The sequence below is a fragment of the Leuresthes tenuis genome, unplaced genomic scaffold (assembly GCF_036924035.1).
Source record: "Leuresthes tenuis unplaced genomic scaffold, fLeuTen1.0.hap1 SCAF_20, whole genome shotgun sequence".
NCBI classification, from domain to species: domain Eukaryota; kingdom Metazoa; phylum Chordata; class Actinopteri; order Atheriniformes; family Atherinopsidae; genus Leuresthes; species Leuresthes tenuis.
Window position 1 is genome coordinate 22,423,130 of NW_027325374.1, and position 23,990 is coordinate 22,447,119.

General features: G+C 40.3%; 1 protein-coding gene across 2 annotated transcripts in view; it reads left to right on the plus strand.

Moving 5' to 3' along the window:
- The window catches only part of tmem94 (transmembrane protein 94), an 85,947-nt gene that overhangs the window by 30,425 nt on the left and 31,532 nt on the right, over nucleotides 1–23,990 (plus strand). Inside the window, exons 6-11 of one of the 2 annotated variants that reach the window (XM_072373581.1) lie at nucleotides 1,981–2,186; nucleotides 8,521–8,672; nucleotides 9,916–10,018; nucleotides 10,117–10,203; nucleotides 10,441–10,557; nucleotides 15,835–15,891. In XM_072373581.1, the coding sequence (XP_072229682.1) occupies nucleotides 1,981–2,186; nucleotides 8,521–8,672; nucleotides 9,916–10,018; nucleotides 10,117–10,203; nucleotides 10,441–10,557; nucleotides 15,835–15,891 (722 nt within the window). The remainder of the gene's footprint in view (nucleotides 1–1,980; nucleotides 2,187–8,520; nucleotides 8,673–9,915; nucleotides 10,019–10,116; nucleotides 10,204–10,440; nucleotides 10,558–15,834; nucleotides 15,892–23,990) is intronic. The other variant, XM_072373582.1, reaches the window with a different exon arrangement.

The following is a 23,990-nucleotide window of genomic DNA, read 5'->3' on the forward strand; positions in this document are numbered from 1 at the left end:
GCTTCTTGTCCCACATTTTGTCTGTTTTGGAGGTGGTCGCCCTACTTCCAAACCGGTCATGCTGGAGAATGTTGCAGGCAGCAGAACATTCTCCACGGTGTCCCCAGACTCTGTCCTGTCTATCACATCTGCTCAGTGTGAACCTGCTCTCATCCATGAAGAGCACAGTTTCTGTTCTCTGGCAAATACCAATCGCCCTGCACGGTGTTGGACTGTAAGCACAAGCCCCACTTGTGGACGTCGGGCCCTCATATCACCCTCAAGAAGTCTGCTGGAGGTCATTTTGCAGGACTCTGGCAGTGCTGCTCTTGTTCCTCCTTGCACAAAGGAGGAGGTTGCAGTCCTTCTGCTGGGTTGTTGCCCTCCTATGGCCCCCTCCACGTCTCCTGGTGTACTGGCTTGTCTCGTGGTATCTCCTCCATGCTCTGGACACTGTGCTGAGAGACACAGTAAACTTTTTTGCCACAGCTCACATTGATGTGCCATCCTGGATGAGCTGCACTACCTGAGCAACTTCTGTGGGTTGTAGACACCGCCTCATGCTACCTCTAGGAGTGAGAGCACTGACAAAATACAAAAGTGACCAAAACATCAACCAGAAAGGATGAGGACAGAGAAATGATCTGTGGTCACCACCTGCAGTACCACTCCTTTATAGGGGTTGTCTTGCTAATTGCCTCTCATTTCCACCTGTTGTCTGTTCCACTTGCACAACAGCAGGTGAAATTGATTCACAATCAGTGTTTCTTCCTAACTGGTGTCATGGAAAATCAATTCTTATTTGCATTGTATTGAGTGTTACTGTGTATAACCTGCAAATTACCTCGCTGCAAGATACCACCCTGTCCTGTTGTCTTAAATTCTTCACTCCAATGGTGTGCTTGTTATAATGATATAGTTGCACTCTAAATGGGACAAGGAGAAGCTGATATTTACGATTGTGTCTGGGAAACATCAACTGTGGTTGGGAAGAAAAGATAGAAGAATAATCAACAATACCCAAGGACTGATGACGTGACAAGTTGGCTATATAACTGAGTGTCTTTGCCTTGGTGGTCAGAGCAACTCTGTATTTTGTACTGTGTTGTTCCTCTTGCAAGATGTTATTATAAAAGCCTCTTATCTCCTCAGAAGAAAATAACTGACTCTGTGCATTACTACAATTTCCAGCACACTGGACAGGTTGATTTCACAGAAATGTGATTGATTTGGAGTTCCATTGTGTTGTTTAGGTGTTCCCTTTATTTTTTTGAGCAGTGTATATATATGTGTGTGTGTGTATATATATATGTACATTGACCAGTCAACCACCTTTTTGAGATAATGTTGAAAACAATGACAGATGCTTTTAAGTTAGGTGTCTGTACATATGTATAAACCATAAAACCAACGTTCTGATAGCAATAGCCATTACATTTAGGAATGTCAGTCATGATGAAAAATAAATATACATATAAATGTTTTTTGAAAGATTTTTTTTTTGTTGCATATCAGAGACCATGTCCAAGATCTTCTCTTTCTTCAAAGAATCCCGAGTAACTTTTTTATCCTCTCTTACACCTAAAAAATAGATAAATAGCACCACAAAGTACTCCCAGTACTGTCACATTTTTATGGCACCATATTGGACTGTGAGGATGTGCTTAATTTCACCCCGATAACATTTGTACCTTGTAACCCTCTAACTCTCCAGCACCATATTACGATGAGTACACATGCTTTACTTTAACTGTAGTAAATAGTTGTACCTCTTCAATCTTCTTGCATAAACATGTGGTCATTATTATTATTCAGAAAATTGATGCTCACTCAAAGCAAACACCAGGTGTCAAAATGTCTGTGTATAAACTCTTCATGTACATTATTGCTGAATAAATAGGGGATGAGTAACTAAATGTTTGTTTTTGTGACATTTAACAGAATTTATGTTAGTCATCCTCCCCTGTTCCATTCATTACCTTTCCTTCCTCTTCATCCAAGATTACTTGTCAGGGTGTGTGGGGGAAGTACGGTGGCCCTCATCTCTTTACCCTGACCTGTATACACCCTCGTCACCATCGTGGTCCCTTCACTGGACCTACCGTGACTCTCAGCTGGTTAACCTGCCTGTCAGTCTGCTGGTGGAAGGAGATATAATTGCTTTGAGACCTGGACAAGAGGCATTTGCATCCCTTAGAGGAATCAAGGTGAGTCTGAAGCCATCTGAAATAAGTATGTTTTAAGCCTAGATTTAAAGAGGCCCAGGTCAGAAATAAGACGCATCTCGGGGGGGAGCTTATTCCAGAGCCTGGGTGCAGCAACGGAAAAGGCTCGGTCACCCCAGTGCTTGTATTTTGACCTGGGCACTTCCAACAAAAGTTGATTTGTTGACCTCAGAGCTCTACCAGGATTAGAGACAGTTAAAAGCTCTGATGAATATGATGGGGTGAGGTCGTTAAGAGCTTTAAAAACAAACATTAAAAGTTTAAAATCAATTCTATAAAGGACAGGAAGCCAATGAAGGGAGTTAAGAACAGGAGTGAAAATGCCTTTGAAAATGTATTTTTTGGCATTGGTGTAAAAAGGCATATAGGCCAACATGGGCACAGTAGTGCACAGACATACACACACTCAATTACAAATATTGATAATATCAGAGAGCAACACTGATTGTCTGAAAAGATGCTTTTCTTGGTTTGTCTAACATTCATAATCTATTGCTAATTTGTCTGGTACAACTCGTTAATTTGTTTTACTCCAAACAAGTTGTGCATTAAAACATTTTTAGTTTTTATCAATCCTAAAAAGTGTTGCTATGACTGTGCTCGTGTTCAAAGCTTCATTTTGTAGAGTTTTGTTTGTCACCTCCATATCAGTGATGATAACACAAGCATTTATCTGAATTGTGCAACACTTTCAATCCACAACACAGACGGCAGTCTCCAAAATGATGCAGTTTAGACAGAATTTTTGTATCGCAACCATGTCCCATCTCATTCTTTTCACTTAGAAAATTTATCTGGAGATTGCAGATTCATGGATGTGACAAATGTAAAGTGTTGTATTGAAAAACTAAAGAGATTTTTTTAAGATTAAATTTTAGACTATTTGAGACTTGTTATAAATTATAGCTTTTTTTATTTTATTTATTACATATTCAAAAAATTGTTTTGTATTGGAGCACTTTGTGGGTTTATCCTGATATTTATTTGAGATACTTTTTAGATGGAGTAACATAAACCTGAATGTCAAAAAACTCCAAGGCTCTCTCTTTTCAAAAAAATATTTTAAAAGTGCTTATATATTATATTTTATTGCCTTTATTATTTTTGATATATATGTATGTATGTGTTTATATGAGGGCTGTCAAAATTAATGCGTCATTAACAAGTTAACGAAAATTCCTCTGAATGCCAGTAATTTTTTTCCGATTAACGTGGGCATGTTCTATAAATGACATTTGGTCCGCTCCGTAGCTTGACAAATCAGGAAGGGATTTGACCTAATCTTGTGGATGGCAAGCTAAATTGGATAAAGAAAAGTGAATTTTCAATGGCCAAAGTTATCTGTCGTTAATGTCAATGTGAATTGAGTTATCATCGGAGTATGTTGAGTCTTAAATATCACTTGCAAGCAAAACACACGACTGATGCAGAGATCCCCACTCCCTCTCACCAAAGGCAGACCTCGCTTAGTAGTTTGCAACGGAGAGCATGCCCATGTTAATCTTGTGGAAAAAAATTTGTGGCGTGAAGAGGAATTTATTTTAACTTGTTAACTTTGTTAATGTGGTAAGTTTGACAGCCCTAAAATTATATTAGATTAGATATACTTTATTCATCCCACAATTAAATTTACATTTAAAAAAAATTACAGCAGCTACCTACACAATTAACAAGAAAACAATCAATCTGCAAACAGACATTGTGCAAAAACAAGTACTGAGGATAAAAAAGTGGCATGATATAAAAAGTATTGTAATGTAAATCGACCATGATATAAATAATATTATTGCAAAAGTAAGTGACCGTGACATAAATAATACTGCAAGGCATAACTGAAATAAAAATATTGCAATGTAAAGTGACCATGATATAAATACTATGGGAAGGTAAAGTGTATCCATGATGATATGAATAATCTTACAGTTACCTTGTAAGTGGAAATATAAGTATTAGAATATTAGAAACATTAGAAATATAAATACAGAATAAATAAAGATAAAAAATACAGCCATGGTGAGTAGTAGTGAGTAGAGGCATGAACAGGAAACTATAACATTATCAGGTGATGCAGGTGTTGTAGAGCACTGACAGCAGCCGGGATGAAGGACCTGCAGAACCTCTCCTTCTTACACCGTGGGTGTAACAGTCTGCAGCTGAAGGAGGTGCTCTCATGGACCCCACAGTGTCATGTAGGAGGTGTTGCCCATGATGGATGTCAGCTTAGCTAACATCCTCCTCTCACCCACTTCCTCTATGGAGTCCAGAGGACAGTCCAGGACAGAGCTCGCTCTTCTAATCAGTCTGTTGAACCTGATCCTGTCCCTGTCCGTGCTGCCCCCTCTCCAGCAGACTACAGTGTAGAAGATGGCTGAGGCCACTACAGAGTCATAGAAAGTCCCGAGGAGAGCCCTTCGCACTCCGAAGGACCTCAGTCTCCTCAGCAGGTTGATGTGACTCTGGCCCTTCTGGAAGAGAGCATTGGTGTTGTCTGTCCACTCCAGTTTGTTCTACAGTTGAACACCCATGAATTTGTAGCTCTCCACCACCTCAATGAATAATCGATCCCTGGATGATCACTGGTGTGAAATTAGATGTTTTCCTTCCTGCGAAATTCCTTCACCACTATCCAGTCACCTGGTTGCATTTGGTGCAGGGGTGTTGGACTTTAATGTACCATGTTTCTCTCTCCACAGCACCTCCACTCTGTGGATGATAAGCACAATGCGTGCGCAAGCTTATTCCCAGGAACTTACCAACCTTGGTCAATGCTATGTTTACAAAGTGTGTGCCATTATGACTGCTGATCTTATCTGGAATGCCCCACCTTGGAATGATTTCTGTCAGCTGTGCTTTAGTTAATGCACAACTGTTTGCATGTTTTGCAGGAAAAACAACCCACTAAACATGTCCACTGCTACTATTTTATATTTCTTTCCTTCAGCTGGTGTGAGTTCAACAAAGTCCATCATTAAATGTTCAAAAGGTCTTTCTGGTAGAGGGTGTACAGCTTGTGAGGTGTGTATTGCTTTTCCTGCATTGTGTGTGGCACAAACCATACATGACTGATAGTGTTTTTGTGCATATGAGCTGAATCCTTTTGCGAACCAATGAACAGTGAGTGCATTCAGCATCCCCCCTTTTGAAACATGGTCCAACCTGTGCGTTAATTTTGCAAAATGAGGGTAAAAATGTTGAAGGAGACAGGGTTTACCATCAGGTCCCAGCCAAACACCATCTGTATGAGTTGCACCAGTGGAGGACCAAATGCGTTTTTCGTCTGCAGAGGCAAAAGTTTGCAAAGCATGGAAATCTGTGAGGGTGTCTTCCCAAAGAGAGGGAAGTGAAAACAGGAAAAGAGTTAGCGGCTTGCTTAGCTGGAACATCAGCTCTGGCACTGCCACAAGCAACAGGATCTTCACTTAAATACCGAAATTGCTGTAGGCAAAAGGATCGCATCAAGAAGATCAGAAAGCTGTGTGGAGATCAAAATGGGTTTGCCATCTGATTTAGGGAAATGTCTGTGTTTCCATGGTGCACCAAAGTCATGAACAATACCAAAAGCATACCTGGAATCTGTGTAAATGGTGACAGACTTACCAGCTGCCAGCTTACATGCTTCAGTAAGTGCAATGAGCTCAGCAGTTTTAGCAGAAAAATGTTTAGGGAGGGAGCCAGACAACAAAGTGTCATGTGAAGAGCATACTGCAAACCAAACACAGTTAGTACCTGTGTCCGGATCACGTGAAATTTGGAAGTTTAGAAGAGGAGTATCAGAAATATCAGGTCTGGGTGTTCAAACTTGTTCCAGAACAGCTGCCCAGTGTGGGAAGCAAAGTAGCAGAATTCAGAACAGTTCAACGTTTTACAGTGACATTTGGCATTTCAAAGAGCACACTGGTATTGTATGTCGGTCTTATTGAGTGAAGCTTTGTTAGTTCATGTATAACGTTTTTTGGAGCTTGTCACTCGTGTTCTTAATATGGTGTGTGAGTTGTAGGCTTATACTTTTTTATTTCTGTTTAATATTATGGAGATCAAGATTTCTTATTTTTACATTGCTCTAATTTAAATATGGATATGGGTGAAGTTGTATTTATTGTGCATATTCAGAAGTAATTATCTATTATTCAGCAATGTTTATTATTTAATCTCAGAACCACATTAATGCACTTTGAAAACTTCATTTGATGAATGTGTGTGGATTTTGTAAATGGTGACTAAGCCTCTACATAAAAATTCTAAAAGTGAGCTTCAACTGTATCTGTCTTTTACTGGACATCCCGGAGCGTGTTTGAATCTTATGCAAACAGAGTTACCATGGGTGAGTACTACATCAGCCAACCGTGCTGACGGGGGAGTGCTTCTGAAGGCTAACCATATTTTACATGGTGCTTCGAGCCGGATTTCAGACTCACTGCGAATTAACATGTTGAATTACTCAGACAAAGAGGAACTAATGTGTGCACTGAGCCACAGACATCCTTCGCAACATCCCGGAGTGACCATGACCTGGACCAGATGAGGCATTCGTCAACCACCACACACATTACCACACCCACAAAGTTGCTACACAGAGGATGAAGATTAGTGGCAATATGCAGCAGGCCATGGTTCATCACTTAGGAAGCAGCAATCTATACCTCGTCTTGACTGATGAGCTGTACTTACTGGGGCACAGTTAGCTAAGGTGCCCTGAACAGAGCTCTCTCTGCTTATCCACCAAACCATCTTCTGGTCCGACTCCACCACGGTCCTCACTTGGCTCCAATCAGATTCGTGCAGGTTCAAAGTGTTCGTCGGCACAAGGGTAGCGGAGATCCAAGATCTGACGGACCGTGATGCATGGCGCTACGTGGACACCTCAAGCAATCCCGCCGATGGCATTACTCGTGGGAAAACTCTTGCCAAGCTAGGCAAGACAATGGTATCAGGGCCCATCATTCATACAAGGTAATCCTGAGCAGTGGTCAGAGAAGCCAGTCACTTCACCTGCAGAAGGAGATGAGCTTTGGAAAACCCTAGTCTGTAACCTCACCCCTACGGCGCAGGCCCCAGATACCCCTGAAGCCAGTCAGTTCACCATCTATGGCAAACTTCTGGAGGCAACTGCACGCTCGATTCATGGGGCGGCAGAGGGAAGGGCCTCTGCCAGCGACTTCAAAGAGGCAGAAATATTTCTTCTCCAGCAGTCCCAGCGGGATAGTTTTGCCTCTGATGTGGCACGCCTGTTGTGGCACCTAATGTGGATCACCAAGTTGATCATCAGAGACTTTGATGAGAAGTTATTTCACCCTGGCCCAGAGCGAATATTCGCTGAGGTTCGCCAGAGATATTGGGTCATCCGTGGCAGAGAAGCTATCCGATGTCAGCAGCGTCATCTGGCCAGATTGCGCCTCCACAAGCGTCCCTTTTACTCCACTGGTGTGGACTGTTTTGGCCCTTATGAGGTTAAAAGCGGCCGCAGGAGCGAAAAGAGATGGGGCATTCTCTTTGAATGTATGACAACGCATGCAGTCTATATTGATCTACTCAGCAGCATAGATGCTGACTTTTACCTGATGGCCCTCCTACATTTTGTGGCTTGGCGAGGTCATGCGTGTCGATGAAGTCGTCCCAGTAGAAGTGTGTATAGAATTCCCTCCTTTAGCTCTCCTATATCTGCAAGTAGCCACATAACAGTAGCTATGTTCTAACAGAGTACAATAGTACAAGTGCGTTCATTTATTTATCTTAAAGTATTGGTGAAATAAAGACAGATAATGCCTTATTTAGAGGCTACATCATCTTAGCCCCGTTCACTCCGTAATATGGATCGCGAGTTATCTAAATATCTTCCAAAGGACGCCGACTTTCGCCAAACTGTTCTCGGTGAGTAGATAAACGTATTTCATGCCAGAAATAAAGTCTAGGTTTAAAAATACCGGAGTTCCCCTTTAAGAAAACAGGACAGGGTGGTATCCTGCAGTGAGGTCATTTGCAGGTTTTACACAATAACACTCAATACAATGCATATAAGAATTCATTTTCCATTACACTCCTGAAGTTTACGATCACCTCCTTCGCCTTGCTGGTGTTTAGCTGACGCAGGTTTAGCTCACTCCAGCTGACAAAGTCCCTGATGACCATCCTGTATTCCAGGTCGTTCCCCTCAGAAACACATCCAACAATGGCTGTATCGTCAGAGAACTTCTGGATGTGGCAGTGGGGGGTGTTGTGGGGGAAGTCAGAGGTGTTGAGGGTGTAATATGTATGTATGTATTTTATAATCAGCTATAGACTGAGCCCTTTAAACTTTGCTATTTTTTCTCTTACTCAGGATGATGAGCACATAGTATTGCAACCAGGAGATTTATTCCCTCCATTCTCTCCACCTCCTTCCCCTCGGGCCACTGAGAAGCGAGGACCCCAGAGTCCCCAGCAACACAGGCTTTTCAGAGTGGTCCGTACTCCAGTGCTGGACCCAGTCAGGTAGAGTGCTTTCATATGTTGGGTCAGTTTGTTCTCTTTACTATATAACTTTACAACTATGGAATGCGTTGAAGTTCCCAAACCAGCCTGTCTGCAATTAACAAGGTTTTTATGTGTGGCACTGCTCCCACCTTATTAACAAATTATATAATTGCCTGAGTTTGCACTGGTACACATCGTTTCATAAATAAAAGTCTCCCTGAATGTACATGTCTAATAATTCCTATGAATATTATTTTAGAGACTGCGAGCCATATCCATAAAAGTGTAATTCCCTCAGTAAAACTGTGTATGCACAAAGGCAGAAATATGCATGTTTTTGCATGGTTCTCTTGTATAGATCCCAGTCATCAAGAAACTAGAAGCATGTGCACAAACCTGATTTCTACTTCCATTTTTAGTCATGACTAGATGCAGAAACAAGACTTAATTTGCACCAAAGTAAATATACATGATAATGAAAGCAGTAATAAATAAGAAGCACAATTTTTCAGTTTATAAAATTGAGGCACTGATTAGTGAGAAACTGAAAAAGAAAATATGTTTTATTTGGTTATTTCAGGTCATTATAACAATGAACGGGGGAAAAATGGTGAACTGAAAATGTAACAGGCAATCAGCTCTTTCAGTTCAAAGCAAATTAACTCAAAGGTGTACACATTTATATATATAGTATATTATACAGAACATAAATATCATATAGATTTTATTACAGCCTGGTTCGGGGTGGTGACAATCAGGGAAATCACACACCTCAATAGAGCCAACACAATGTAATTTATTTCCATTAACCACAGAAATAAACTAAAAAGATGGAGTGGGTAAGTGTGGAGAGCATCAGTTGTTAAATGTGCGTGAGAGAGAGTGTGGATGAATGTTGAAACAAATGTAGAACCAAAACCAAACCTAAACCAATACAGAGGCCATCTTGACGGCAGCCCAGAGAGAGAGAGAGTCAGCTGGGGAAACAACCCCTTTATGCCTTTTGCTCCTCCCACCTCTCAGGTGCAATCAGTTACTCTGTACTCGACCCACCCAGGCTCGTTCAAGGGTTAACAACAGGAAGTCTCTTGGTGGGCAGTCTTTTATGAGGCCAAATAGAGAAAATTTGCGTTGATGACCTATAATTTTCATATTATATTAGATATTATTAAAATGTTACGTTTGGTGCGAAAAAAAGTGATCTGGGTTTATGTGAGTCTTGCTTTCCTTCCACTCTTTGGTCATTTTTTTTTACCAACAGGAGCAGTTTGGACTTGGCATTGTCCCGGCCAATCACGGTGCTAGATAATGAGAGGTTTACTGCGCAGTCGATTATCACGAAGCTAATCTGTCCTGTTGTGATGGTGAGTGACATGGTTTGTCTATTTTTCTCCTTTTCTTTTCTCCATTGTATTTCAAATAACTCATGATTTACAAACATGTTTGCTTGTTCCCACTTCAGGTTGCATTCCTGTTGGTGAACACTGTCCGCTTTTTTTGTGATGCCCCCAACCTCACTCCTGTCCGCTACAATTTCTTTCAGCTTCAGGTAAAATAATTCCAAATAATTACACATAGATGGAAAGACTAGAGATGCACTACTTTGCTATTTATTTTCCTTGTCTGGATTAGTCAACCAGCCTGTATTTGAAAGATCCCTGGAGAAATGCTAAAATTGTTATTCTTCATCCATAAATGAAACTATTTATTATCTGTGGGTAATAAGATGTCATAATACAAGAGGAGATGACTGTTCAGCTATGTAAGTCTGAAATTGTATTTGTAGCTGATGGGTGTTCTGCCCATCTTGCCGCTGCTCTTTCCTGTGATGTGGGTGCTGGTGAATGCCTTTGGAGAAGCCAAGGTCCTTGCTGAGTTCAGCCGTGCATCACCAGCTAGCTTGGTGAGCAGGATGCACACAGACACACACAAGCCCTCAGACACACCCACAAATGTGACATGTACTGGCAGAAGAAATTAATTTGGTTACCAACCCAGATGTTTTTGTGTACTTTTTAATATCCATCCATTTTCTATACTGTCAATCCGTTAAGCGGGTAGCGGGTGGGCTGGAGCCTATCCCAGCAGTCATCAGGCGAAAGGCAGGGTACACCCTGGACAGGTCGCCAGTCCATCACAGGGCCACATAGAGACAAACGAGACAAACAACCATGCACGCTCACACTCACTCCTACGGACAATTTGGAGTCACCAATTAACCTGACATGCATGTTTTTGGATGGTGGGAGGAAGCCGGAGTACCCGGAGAGAACCCACGCATGCACGGGGAGAACATGCAAACTCCACACAGAGAGGCCCCAGGCAGGGATCGAACCTGGAACCCTCTTGCTGTGAGGTGACGGTGCTAACCACCACACCACTATATATATATACTATATACTTTTTAATATAGTTGTATAAAATGAAGGATATACCCACTGACAATTACAAGTAAGAAATAAGAAAATAAGAAATCACCTTGTCTTTACAAGGTCTTAAAATTAGGTCAGTGCAAGCTGAGATGAAACTAGAAATACTGACATATTATGCAATTTCATTTTTCATGTAACAAAAGCAAAGCTAAAATTCAGAAGCACTGTTTGAAAACTACTTATATAGTACACACTTAATGCTTCCATTGGAATTAGGAGGAGGAACTTTCAGCCAGTCACTGCTAATCAAATGCTGTTAAGTAATTGATCTTGAGCAAGTGTGACCACTGCATGAACATTTTTGACAGTTTCCTGGTCTAGCATATTCAGTTATGTGATAAGATAATGCCAGGAAGGACATATATCCGCAGTGACGATAGAGAAGCAATTGTGGCAGCCCATCAAATCTGGGAAGGGTGATGGGGCCGATTCCAAACAATTTAGTCCATCTTGTACAGTGAGACGAATTATTCACATACACTCAAGACTGTTGCAGATCTTTTCAGGAGTGAACAGCCTTGCAGTCTCCCCAATGTCAGACCAGTTCTTAGAGAAAGTCCAAAAAAAAAATTCAAGAGCTAGAACAAGTATGGCTTGTATAAAAGGATAACAGGAGAGAAACATGGAGATACATCATAGGTTTCCAAAATTAACATCTAAACAAATCATAAGACTTTTGGACCATGTTCTTTGCACATATAAGACCGAACTGGAGAGGTATGGTCATTTTGCACACGTTCATATTAGGTGAAAACAGAACATATCACCTCATACTATCTTTCAAGCACGGTAGTGGAGGGGTGATGATTTAGGCAATATTTGAAGCCACAGGACCCAGGCATTTTCATTCACTGATTCAATTAAGAATTATTCTGTATACCAAAGTGTTCGAGAGTCAAATCTGAAGCCCTGTGTCTAACAGTTAAAGCTAAGCTTTAACTGAGTCTTGCAGTCAGATGATGTCCCCAAGTACTCCAACAAATCCACAACAGGATGGCTTAAAAAGAAAATAATTGAAGTATTGCAATAGCATAGTCTAATCCAGACCTCAATCCAATTGCAATGCTGTTGTGGAACCTGAGCATAATTGAAAGCTTACAAATTCAATGAACTAAAGCAATGTTGTCGTAAGAAGAGTGTGCAAAAAAGCCCCAACGATGATATAGAAGCCTGATGAAGTCATCTGAGTTCTACACCTTCTTCGAGTCCTTAATTAAAAGAATGCTTATTGTACAGACCCATAGCTGATGTCAATCATTCTACTAAAAATGTGTGCTGGATATGTAAAACCTGATTACATGTTTTCCTGAATGTGTTTGTTGTTGGTCAAATGTATTTCTCTACTGTAGCCTGCTGTGTTTTGCAGCATTAAAAAGAGAGAGGATTGAAAGTTAACCACTTGCTATAAGTTTTTTTTAAGGGTATTATTTATTTTAAGGGTATGTCCATTTTTGATATTGTAACAATTTCCCTCACACAATCACTAAATTAACTAAATCTTCATGTAGAGAAAGAGCTTGAGTCTTATTTGTGTGACTGGGGGAATAGTTACATTATGTTTGTGTTTAGTAGATGCACACCAGAAAGCCAGGTTTTGATAACAGGTAACATACTGAAACACATCATCTAATGTAAACTCGAGTCACTTGGTTGTATGACAGCCAGCAGGATGATCGTCATCCAGCTTACAAGCATCTAAAAAGTAAACGTTTAGCAACACTATTGAAGCCTTGATGATGAAATTTTTTCTGGAGCTCCTTCTTGTTTAGGGTCATATTTTGGTTAACACTGTTGCTGTACGACTCTGTCCACGAAGAATAGATTTTTTGAAAAAAAGATTTTGAAAAAACAGCAGTGGCAGAAGCGTGGCCCAAAATAGGGTAAAGTATGTATAAAAAAACCTAAAAAGACTGTTGTATAAGTACAGTTAGGCCACAAAATATTTGAATACATGCGGTATATTTGCAGTTACGGGGGCGGGGTGAATGAGAAGTGGACATTAGGGTTAGTCACCCAGTTAATCACCTGGTAGTACCATTAATAGAGTATTAGAGACTATTAGAAAATTGAATGAATGATAAAGCACAACAGGAAAGGATAGACCACCAAAACTCTCTGAGCAGAGGAGAACAAAGAGGAGCTGAAAGACTCCTCAGCAGGGATTTGAGTGTCTGTTAAATCAGTTTAAGAATTACATTTCACACACTGGGTCTTTGTGGGAAAGTTGCTATTGCTTCAAGAAAAAAAAAACGAATATATTTGGAGTTCACCAAAAGGCTTTGGACACTTAGCAAGAATATGGAAGAAGGTTCAGATTAGACTTAAACTGGCCTTTTTGCCCATAAAGGAAAATCCCACGTGTGGCACCTACTCATCACCTCAAGAACACCATTTCTGAAGTGCTGCATGCAGCAGGATGCTGCATTGCTGACCTGCATTCATGTTCTCTGTGAATTTTGAACCAAACAAGGCTCTGGCAGAAGCCACCAGACCTTGCAATGATTTCTGCATCATATATACTTCTTCTTCTTCAATCTTTTATTTGGCACATCAGTTATTTGGCACATATTTTACACCGGATGTCCTTCCTGGCGCAACCCTCACCATTTATCCAGGCTTGGGACCGGCACTACTATATATACCACTAGTGTAACTATATTAGGATAAATGCATATTTGGGTTCCCACATTATTCGCACAGCAGACCGCAAGATAGAAACTGACAAAGCATGAGTTGTTGTTTTTTGTGATTTCTACCAGTGTTTCGTGTCTGTTTCACTTATTTATTATTTTATTTATTCTCTTAATGTACAGCACTTTGGTCAAGCATTGTTGTTTTTAAACATGCTTAATAAGCACTGGCTCCCTTTTCTTAGTTTTCTTTAAACGTGTGAAATTATACTGTTACCATTGTATTATAAAGTTGTATTATTTAATACATTGCTGGAGTTTCTTTATTAGTGGGATGCTGATAATAGTTTGTAACTGCAGGCTAATATTCTTTAACTTATTTGGAAAAAAATAGAAAATATAAATTGCAGATGGTGGGGCAAGAGGAATGAGGAAGGCTGGATGCAGACTGAATTGTCAACTTTATTTTTAAATGCATTGTAATTTTTTATTTGACCATGTAGCATAGGAGCATGGTGCTGACTTATTGCATTTAAATATTATCATTGTTATTGTTATTATTGATGTATGATACATCCAAACTGATTTGAGCTCCACATTTTAAAAGTATTTGGATCTGTTTATGTTTTATTTAAAAGTTTCAGGATAAGAATGGTATTTTGAATATGACTTCTGTGAGAGAAATTGTTAAAAATTGTATTTCAATCTGCAAAAATTACTAATGGATATCAAATGCACCCTCTTAAATTCACTCAAATGATGTAGCTAAGCACTAAATACGTTTTATTTCTTTTTAATGAATGAAAACAAAATTAACAAAATTAAATTGTTTATAAGATAGCTCAATGGTGAGATGTGAATGCATCTTTTCAGATGGCCGTGGTGCTCATGTTCCAGTACTCCATAGCAATTCATTGCACTTCTTGGCAATATGCACCATTTAGGGAGGAGGCTTAAGAGGAGCTCATAAAAAAGTAAAAAATGAACACAAACTAGTTTATTTTGGAACTGGGATCTTAATTCAAAACTTTAGTTTGAAAACTATGAACATGAACCTGTTCAATTTTAATCTAGTCCATCCCAGGGTCAACACATGTAAACAACCAAATATCACACTCATACTTTCAGTCAGAATTACAATTTAATCTAATACATGTTTATAAATTGTGGGAGGATGCCGAATAACCTGTTGTGGGTTACATGACCACAAGATGAACATGCAAACATGAAATTTCACACAAAAATTCTAACTGAGAGAACCTTTCTTCTTTTAAATAGAATAGATTAGAATAGAAAAATACTTTATTCATCCCCTAGTGGGGGAAATTCAAATTAAATGACAGAGCTTTGGAAATCTTGATTGATTGATGCACATAAAACAATAGAAAAAAAAAACATCTATTTAGAAAAATTAGAAGTTGTAATTCTGCAAAATAATGCAAAGGGGTAAGTACTTTACTATGCTGTACAAATGATCTGAAATAGCTGAAATTACATAAATGTTCTTCTAAGTTAGATATATTTTCAATATTGGTGATAATAATGGATAAAAAAATGGACTTGCAAAGGACCTCAGTCCATAGACTGCATATAAAGACATACAAACCTATCCCCATTTTCTTCATTGTGTGACCCACCCCCACTTTCCTTATTGTGCTCAAGTAAAACCAAAAGAAAAGCAGGAGGCAGCACTTTAAGACCATGTCTCCACCCCAACCAAACCACCTGTCAATTTGACAATTTGGTCCCTCGCATTTGCTATGTATTAAGATGCTCACAATTCTGGCTCCGTTTGGCTTGTATCGATGTAAACACCTTCAAATTAGATCTGAAAATCACTGTGTGTACACTAGTTAGAGCAATGTTTTTTTGTCTTGAGACCTGAGTTAAGTTGCTTTTGACTTGAGTACATATACAAATCAACAAACAGTATTACTTTATAGATGGATATTGACTGTGTGCAGGTTTTAGAAGTTTAAAAAACTGACATAAAGTATCTTTACTTGAATGACTCATATGAGTTTAAACCTAACATACATGTGAAAACACACTGAAAGAGAGACAAGAACCTTTGGAGGCCTCCCTCAGTGTTTTAACCAGACTCTTCTCTTGCCCCAGCTTGCTAAGTTCTCTGAGGACACTCTAAGCAGCTACACGGAAGTGGTTTCATCCCAGGTATAACCTCTCACTGTCTCGCTGTTTTCTCACACACTAGCTTGACTCCCAGCACCATCTGAGTTTGTCTGTTTTCATTCACTCACTGTCTTCGCCCATTTGCAGCACCCCTGTGGGAACCCCTGTTCACAGCTCTCACAACCCCTCAACCTCTGCTTCAATGATTTAATTTCTTCAAGGAAATCTCCACCAATTTCGTCTGATTTTCCATGTGTCCACTCCCCCTTTTTTGTTTGATTTGACTATGTTTTTTACATTCATCTTGCGCAATGTTATTTTCTCTCCTTTGAATCTTTGGTTTTGGTCACTGTTCAACTGTGGATTATCAGTCAAAACATCTTGACCAAGCACCTCTGAATGTAAGTTTACCCTCGGTCCTCAGTCATCTTGAAAATGTTAACTGTCAGTCCTGCCCCTTAAAGATAATTTTCCCATCCGATGAATATAATTTCTGCATCCACCATCTTTCACAGTTATTAAACTGAATTATTGACTGCTATTGTCACTAAACTGTAGTATTCAAGGGACAATGGAGCAAATCAGCAGTCATCAGTCAATTGTTACTGCTCTGTCTCTTGAAAAGCATCACATACAGTATGTACATTGCTCCAGATAAATCCATAGCAAGTGTAACATCCTTAGAGGGAATTTTACTTCAGTTTGTGCCTGGCCTTTCACCCCTGCTTGTCTGGTTGTACTGCATGACTGCAAAGCCGACTTTGCGCTGATAATTCTGTAATGTTTCCTCTCCTTGTGTCCTCTCTATATCTACTGTGTACATATCATGTAAATAGTTTTCACTACAGAGAATAATATTTAGCATGTCAGTTTATGGTTTGAACAACCGACACACACAGAAATATATATATATATATATATATATATATATATATATATATATATATATATATATATATATAATCAACCAAACAAATTCTTGGTCGACTGAAACACGGAAATTTCGACTAAATATCTACTAATCGGGAAGGGGCAAACTTGAGTCTGACGGCTCTGACAGCGTTTTGCATCACGTGCATCTGCGCAATATAATGGCCCATGATTACCAAAAATATACTGATAACAGCACAAGAAGGCAATTCAGGGAAAATTATCTTATAATAAATTAAACTGACAATTCCTTCTGTGATATCATGTTTGCGTTTGGATGATAGAGGAGGCTTAACATCCAGCGTGATCTGGGTGTATCTGGGCAATGCTGCCGTTGTTGCGGATGGGTGCGCCTGCAGTTATAAAACAAATAAACGATTATTAGACTAAAATATTGAAATATGATATTAGGAGCCTATAATTTTGAAATATTACCATTTTAAGATGATACGCCATGTTTGTATTCGAGCTGTGATATGCAAACTGTTGTTTGCAAATTTTGCATTCGACTTTCTTCCTGCCATCTATTTTGGAAAAATTCTGCCACACTGTCGATGTCTTTGACATGGATGGTAGAGGAGGATTCACTGTAAATGAAACGCTCAAAATAAACATAAATATTCAGGAAACCACTGGATGTCGAACAATGTTGACGTTTTTCAATCTACCTGTCTCTAGTGGGTTGGGCTAATCCAAAATAGTGAAAACAATTGGGGTGTTCTCTGAAGACAGGCTGTTACCTGTGGAACAGGGGTGCTTTGAAAACACCCTCATTAGCACTTGGTACTAGAGCCCTGCGTGGGACTGTTTTCTTCATCCCGCTCTCGCAATGTGTATGTCCACTCCCGCCCGCACTCGTAAAACATTGAGAATTTATGCACGCATAATAATAGAAATGCATTGATTTTGTGTCTTCTCCCATCCTGCAGGAGAAAACACGTTATTTTATTTGCTATTAATAAAGAGATTCTTGGACAATTGAGAAACTTATCCAAATGTCAGACTTGCCTTGCTTTGTCTTTGTGCTGTAAAGACCTTCTTTTCCGCATAATTTATTGACACCCTGTCACTAGGCTACATCCCGATCCCACAGTGTTTTTTTTTTTAGCCGCCCGCTCCCACGAGATTTGAGTTGGGTCCCATGGGACTTGAGTTGAGTTGGGTGCATTGGGCTGCATTGGGATTTGAGTTGGGTGGGTCCCATGGGACAAACTCTCCTTGGTACTTTCCTTCTGATGAAATTAACCATAAATTGCATGAAATTAACGCGGCAAAAAATCGACCTTTCAGAATTTTGGTCGACCCAGAATATATCAAGGTGTTGGGAACATTCCTCAGAGATTTTGGTTCATATTGACATGATAGCATCATGCAGTTGCTGCAGATTTGTCGACTGCACATCTATGATGTAAATCTCCCGTTCCACCACATCCAAAAGGTGCTCTGTTGGACTGAGCATTATTATGAGCTTAGTGACATGGTGCATTATCCTGCTGGAAGTAGCCATCAGAAGATGGGTACACTGTGGTCATAAAGGGATGGACATGATCAGCAACAATACTCAGGTAGGCTGCAGCATTTAAACGATGCGCAATTGGTACTAAGGGACCCAAAGTGTGCCAAGAAAATATCCACCACACCATAACACCACCAGCCTGAACCATTGATACAAGGCAGAATAGATCCATGCTTTCATGCCAAATTCTGACCCTACCATCTGAATATTGCAGCTGAAATCGAGACTCGTGAGACCAGACAACGTTTTTCCAATATTCTATTGTCCAATTCTAGTGAGCCTGTGTGAATTGTAGTCTCATTTTCCTGTTCTTAGCAGTTTCCTGTTCTTCCTGTTCTCTGCTGCTGTAGACCATCTTGTGTGTTCAGAGATGGTATTCTACATTTCTTCGTGGAGTGGTTATTTGAGTTACTATTGCCTTCCTATCATCTCGGACCAGTCTGCTCATTCTCCTCTGACCTCTCACGTCAACAAGGTATTTTCGTCCATGTTTATGGAAAAAAAAAGCGAATTACAGGTAGGCATGTAGGGTAAGGGGGTCTTGCCTAAGGACCCCTACTGGAAGTAATACCTTTCATGCAGGGGATTTGAACTCAGGTCTCCCACATGGAAGGTGGCAATCATATCACTACACTACCCAGTCCTGCACAACTGCTGCTCATGGATTTTTTCTCTTTTTCGGACCATTCTCTGTAAACCTTGGAGATGGTTGTGCATGAAAATCCCACTACATTAGTAGTTTCTGAAATACTCAGACCAGCCCGTCTGACATCAACAACTCTATGGTACGTTCAAAATCACTTAAATCCCCTCTCTTCCCCATTATGATGCTCAGTTTGAAATTCAGAAAGCTGTTTTGACCACCTTTACATGCCGAAATGCATTGAGTTGCAGTCATGCGATTGGCTGATTAGGTATTTGTGTTAACAAGCAATTGAACAGGTGTACATAATAAAGTGACTGGTGAGTGAGTATATATATATATATATATATACCGTATATAATATATATATATACCTCTGCACACGATGCGCCTCAGACTGACATTTTACGTGGCTGAGTTGCTGTTGTTCCCAATTGCTTCCACTTTGTTGTAATGCCACTGACAGTTGACTGTGGAATATTTAGTTGCGAGGAAATTTCATGACAGGACTTGTTGCACATGTGGCATCCTATCATGGTACCATGCTGGAATTCACTGAGCTCCTGAAAGTGACATATTCATTTAGAAATGTTTGTAGAAGCAGTCTGCATGCCTTGGTGCTTGAATTTATAGACCTGTGGTCACAGAAGTCATTGGAACACCTGAATTTAATTATTTGGAGGGTGAATGAATACTTTTGGCAATGTAGTTTATATAGTATCTACATTACAAACATCTTGATGTTTGTTGGAAATTATTATTAGGAGTATTAGGAAAATAATAAGCATATTCACCACCTTTATTTTTCTTGCTGGCTAAATTAGATTGTGATAGAGATAGAAAAATACTTTATTCATCCCACAGTGGGGGAAATTCAAGTCACTATTAAAAAGCCTTATAGCTGTGGGGACAAAGGACCTCCTGAACCTCTCAGTCGTGCAGCACAGTGAGATGAGCCTCTCACTGCAGCTGCTCCTCTGACCTGCCAGGATGCTGTGGAGAGGATGTTTATTATTATCCAAAACATAATACAGTTTCCAACTGTTATGGAAGTTTTCAATCGCTTCCTTCCTAATACCTCTGATGAGCAATGAAATAGAGACACTTACTTTTTCTGCCGGCCGGCTAAGTTTTTATTCTTCGTTGCAAGGAAAAAGATCAGTCCACACCATTCAGCAGCAATGGTATGAAAAGATACAAACAAAAGAAATACAGAGTATTTATACCTGAAGAGGGGGGGCTTTGTTCTTTAGATGTGTAATCACATCTCCGGGGGGGGGGGGGGGGGGGGGGGGGGGGGCAGGATGCAGTCTTGATGATAATTAAGAAACAGGAGGTTAAAACAATTATCTTGTCTGAGTGTTAATTAAGAGGTAAATAGTTTAAAACAATTAGCGTGTCTGGGTGATACAAATGGTTAATGTGGATTGGAGAGTCTGTCAGTCCTGAGACAGAAATTTACCATCACAATTCTCCCTTTTGATTATTAATTAATCATTATCAGAAAACAAACTGAAGAAAAATAAAATAAATGAAGAAAGCTAAATGAAATGGGAGTAAAAAAAAATAAACAAATAAAAGAAAAGAAAAGAAATAGTCACAACTTAGTATCCGATACATTTCAAAATGTATCATCATGGCAGTTGTTTAGAGGAGATCAAAACAAAACAAACAAAACAACCAAAATAAAATAAAATTTACAGAATGTCATCATCAGAGTCAGAGTCTGAGCTGGGGTAATGATCAGGGTCAGGAATATGAAGAGAGGTTGAATTTTGATCAGCATAATTGGCATCGGCATGAACATATGTGGAGGAAGGAGTCATTCCTTTCATGAGCACATTAGACAGGCATTTCAATATGCATGGAATGAGGGTGCAGAGCAAAAAGAAAATAACTACATAAGGGATTATCATTGTTAAAAACCATGCTGGCCATCCTTGGCCCAAAGATTCCAGCCAAGAAAACCATGAGTCATTTACTGCAGGAGGAGTTTGAATGGCATCTTGCATATGTTCAATGATGTTGGTAATATTTTCGTACTCGTCGGGGACATAAAAACAACAAGAGATGTTAAGTATTTTGCAAACACCTCCTTTCTCAGCTAGAATTATATCAAGAGCCAGTCTGTGTTGGATAACTGCTGTTCTAATAGCAAACATTTCTGTGTTCATCAAAGTGAGAGCGGCTTCAGTTTGATTTGCTAAGGAAAGTACCGACCAAGCGAGTCCATTGATTTTGTTTAGGGCCGCAGCCGTCCCGCCTCCTAGAAATAGAGACCACCCCACATTAGCGTTGGGGGTAGTCCAGGGATCAGCTAGTACATAACCATCATATTTGAAAGTAACACCAGTAATTTCTCTGCGAGCTTGAAAACGTGTGGTGGATTGAATGCTGGTGACAGGAGCCTTCTTATGGAAGACTTTTGTATCAGTTGCAACAATTGATGGATGACAACAGCCAGACCACTGAAATAGAGGTGGCAAATCATGATAGGCCTTTCTACCACAAGACCACTTTATTCCTGGTTGGGATGACAGTTGTCTAAAGGGACAGGTAAATCTTGTCATGGTGTTATTAGTCCATCTGTGAGAACAAGTAGTTGGAGTTGTAGTATTCACAAATATTCTAGTTTGACAACTTGATTGGCCTAGATGAGGCCCTGATGATGATGTTGAACAAACACAAGTCTCTGCATGCTGTAGAGGGACCTCAAATGCCAAGTTAGTCGGGGTTGAACGGGAGTCCGCACAGGTAATATTGGGATGTGGAAACACCGGGGCATTATTTCTGATTTGTTGACCAGCAATTAACAACATCATCATTCCCAGGGGAACGGTGCATTTACCGTGATCTTCTCTGCCCCAAGATTCTTTCATATGGCCTTGTAATACAACACTTGCTGTTAGAGGTTTCGCTTGCCACCTAGCTGTTAAGGCATGGCACACCCAACAGTCACCAGGAATATTCAGCTCCTTTTTGTGTAAAAGAGCTAGAGCGCACGCACTGTTGTCATTACATTGTCTGAGGGCTTGCTGAACCATGTTGTCTTTGGGATCTGCAACGTTGAAGCTGGAGTGGTTGTCTTCCATTGCAGATGTTACAGAGACAGTCTTAACACCTGACAGCATGTTAGGTGTTGCTTCAGTTGGGTCTGGTGGTCCACTGACTAGGACTGTGAGTTGTCTGTACATATCCGAGCTTGGATATTCAATTCCACACCAATACGTGCCTGCATCAGTGGGCCTGACATCAGAGATGGTAATTTGAGCTCCGTTTGAATTTGGGACTTTTGTTATTGTGAAGCGGGGATCTCTGTTCGGAGCAAGGGCTTTGTCCGTGGCGGCAAGGATCAAATGCCAATCGTGTGGGCCACAGGGGTCTCTGCATAGGTATTTGTCATACTTGGCATAATATGCCTGAACCCGTCCCGATCGCCAAATTTCAGGGTAAACGAGGCAGGTGAATGTTGCTCTTTGTCCTTCAGTCAAAGTGACAGTCCTGGCAGGTTCGTAGGTGTAAGCCTCCATCAGCTGTGCCAAACACGACAGCATCAGAATCAGGTGATGCATGGTGGGGTTGGGTAAATGCTGAGCAGCCGCTGTGATGTCATCCGAGGTCCAGGGACGAAAAACTAAAGTTGCTCCTTGCGGTCCGGATACTTCAACCATGGGCATGTTGACCGTTGTATCTTTATTGGGATGGCGTAGTCTATGTGCGATTGGAGAAGAGGGACTGTTTGCTGAGTCTTGTTGTGGAACAGACACTTCAGGATGAGCTGCATGTAGTTGTGGCATGATGGAGTTTTCGCCATTTCTTCCACTGGCATATGGTGGTGGAGCTGAAGAATGAAGAGGTGGGCCGCCATCCAGGTCTGGATCCAGCTTCAAAGCCGCCAACTGTGGATACAAAGAAGAAATCTGCGGGTCTGGTGCCCTTTGTGTGGTTAAAGGTTCCTTCTCATTAGTTTCAATTGTTTCGCGTGAAAAAGGGAGTTGTTTTTGCATCACTTTCTTATTTCGTCTTTCTGCTTCAGCTTTCCACATGTCTAGACATTCTTTTTGCCCTTCCATGATTTCTAATTTCTTAGTTGAAATTTTGTTTTTTCTTCTCATTTCTTGTTCTCTTTTCTTAAGTTTTTCTTCTAGTTTTGCTATATATTATCCAAGCTCATTCGTCCATACATTTAAATAATTTAAACTTTTATCCCCAAATTTCTTTTTCATGATTTCTACGATGGGCCCCTCCGGAGGCGTAACCACCTCAACGGAAAATCTACTCCCCATGCCGAATGGGGATGGGGAGGCCGTACGACAAATCCAGTCCAGACGTCTCTGTGCTGGGTGCTTTTTTCAAATGCCAAGTCACAAATGCTAACTGTTTCGTATTTTGGCCACAAACAGCAAAAAACCCCTTCCTTTTGTGTTTTCTTTTCTTCTTTTTCTTTGTCCAAAGGATACAAGCAACAAACGGAATTATTACGTGTTCGTTTTAAAAGAGAAAGAATAGAAATAAAGAGAAAATAAAAAGAAGCCCCGTTACTTGTTTATCCAAGCACCGTAACATTACTTCGTCTTATTTAAACTGCTACAAGTAACAAAAAGCATGGCCACTTCGTCTCAACGCTACAAGTGGCAAAAAGCTGGCCAACTGTGGAGACCATGAAAAAACTCAAATGTGCCTAATTAAAACCCAAATTTGAAAGACAATGTATTAAGTCAATATTTCAAAACTCACCAGACGAGCTTCGCTGAACTCTGTTCTTGGAACCCCGGTGGCAGCGACTCAGGACGTGTTACCGGTTAGCCCTCCCGTCTCATAAATTAATCGAGGTTCGGAGGCTGGAAATGATCTATTTCTCCAGGATGGCCTGTCGCTTTCCGTGCCTCGTCCTGAACGGCTGCTCACGGGGTCCTGCCCGACAACGCCAAACTGTTATGGAAGTTTTCAATCGCTTCCTTCCTAATACCTCTGATGAGCAATGAAATAGAGACACTTACTTTTTCTGCCGACCGGCTAAGTTTTTATTCTTCGTTGCAAGGAAAAAGATCA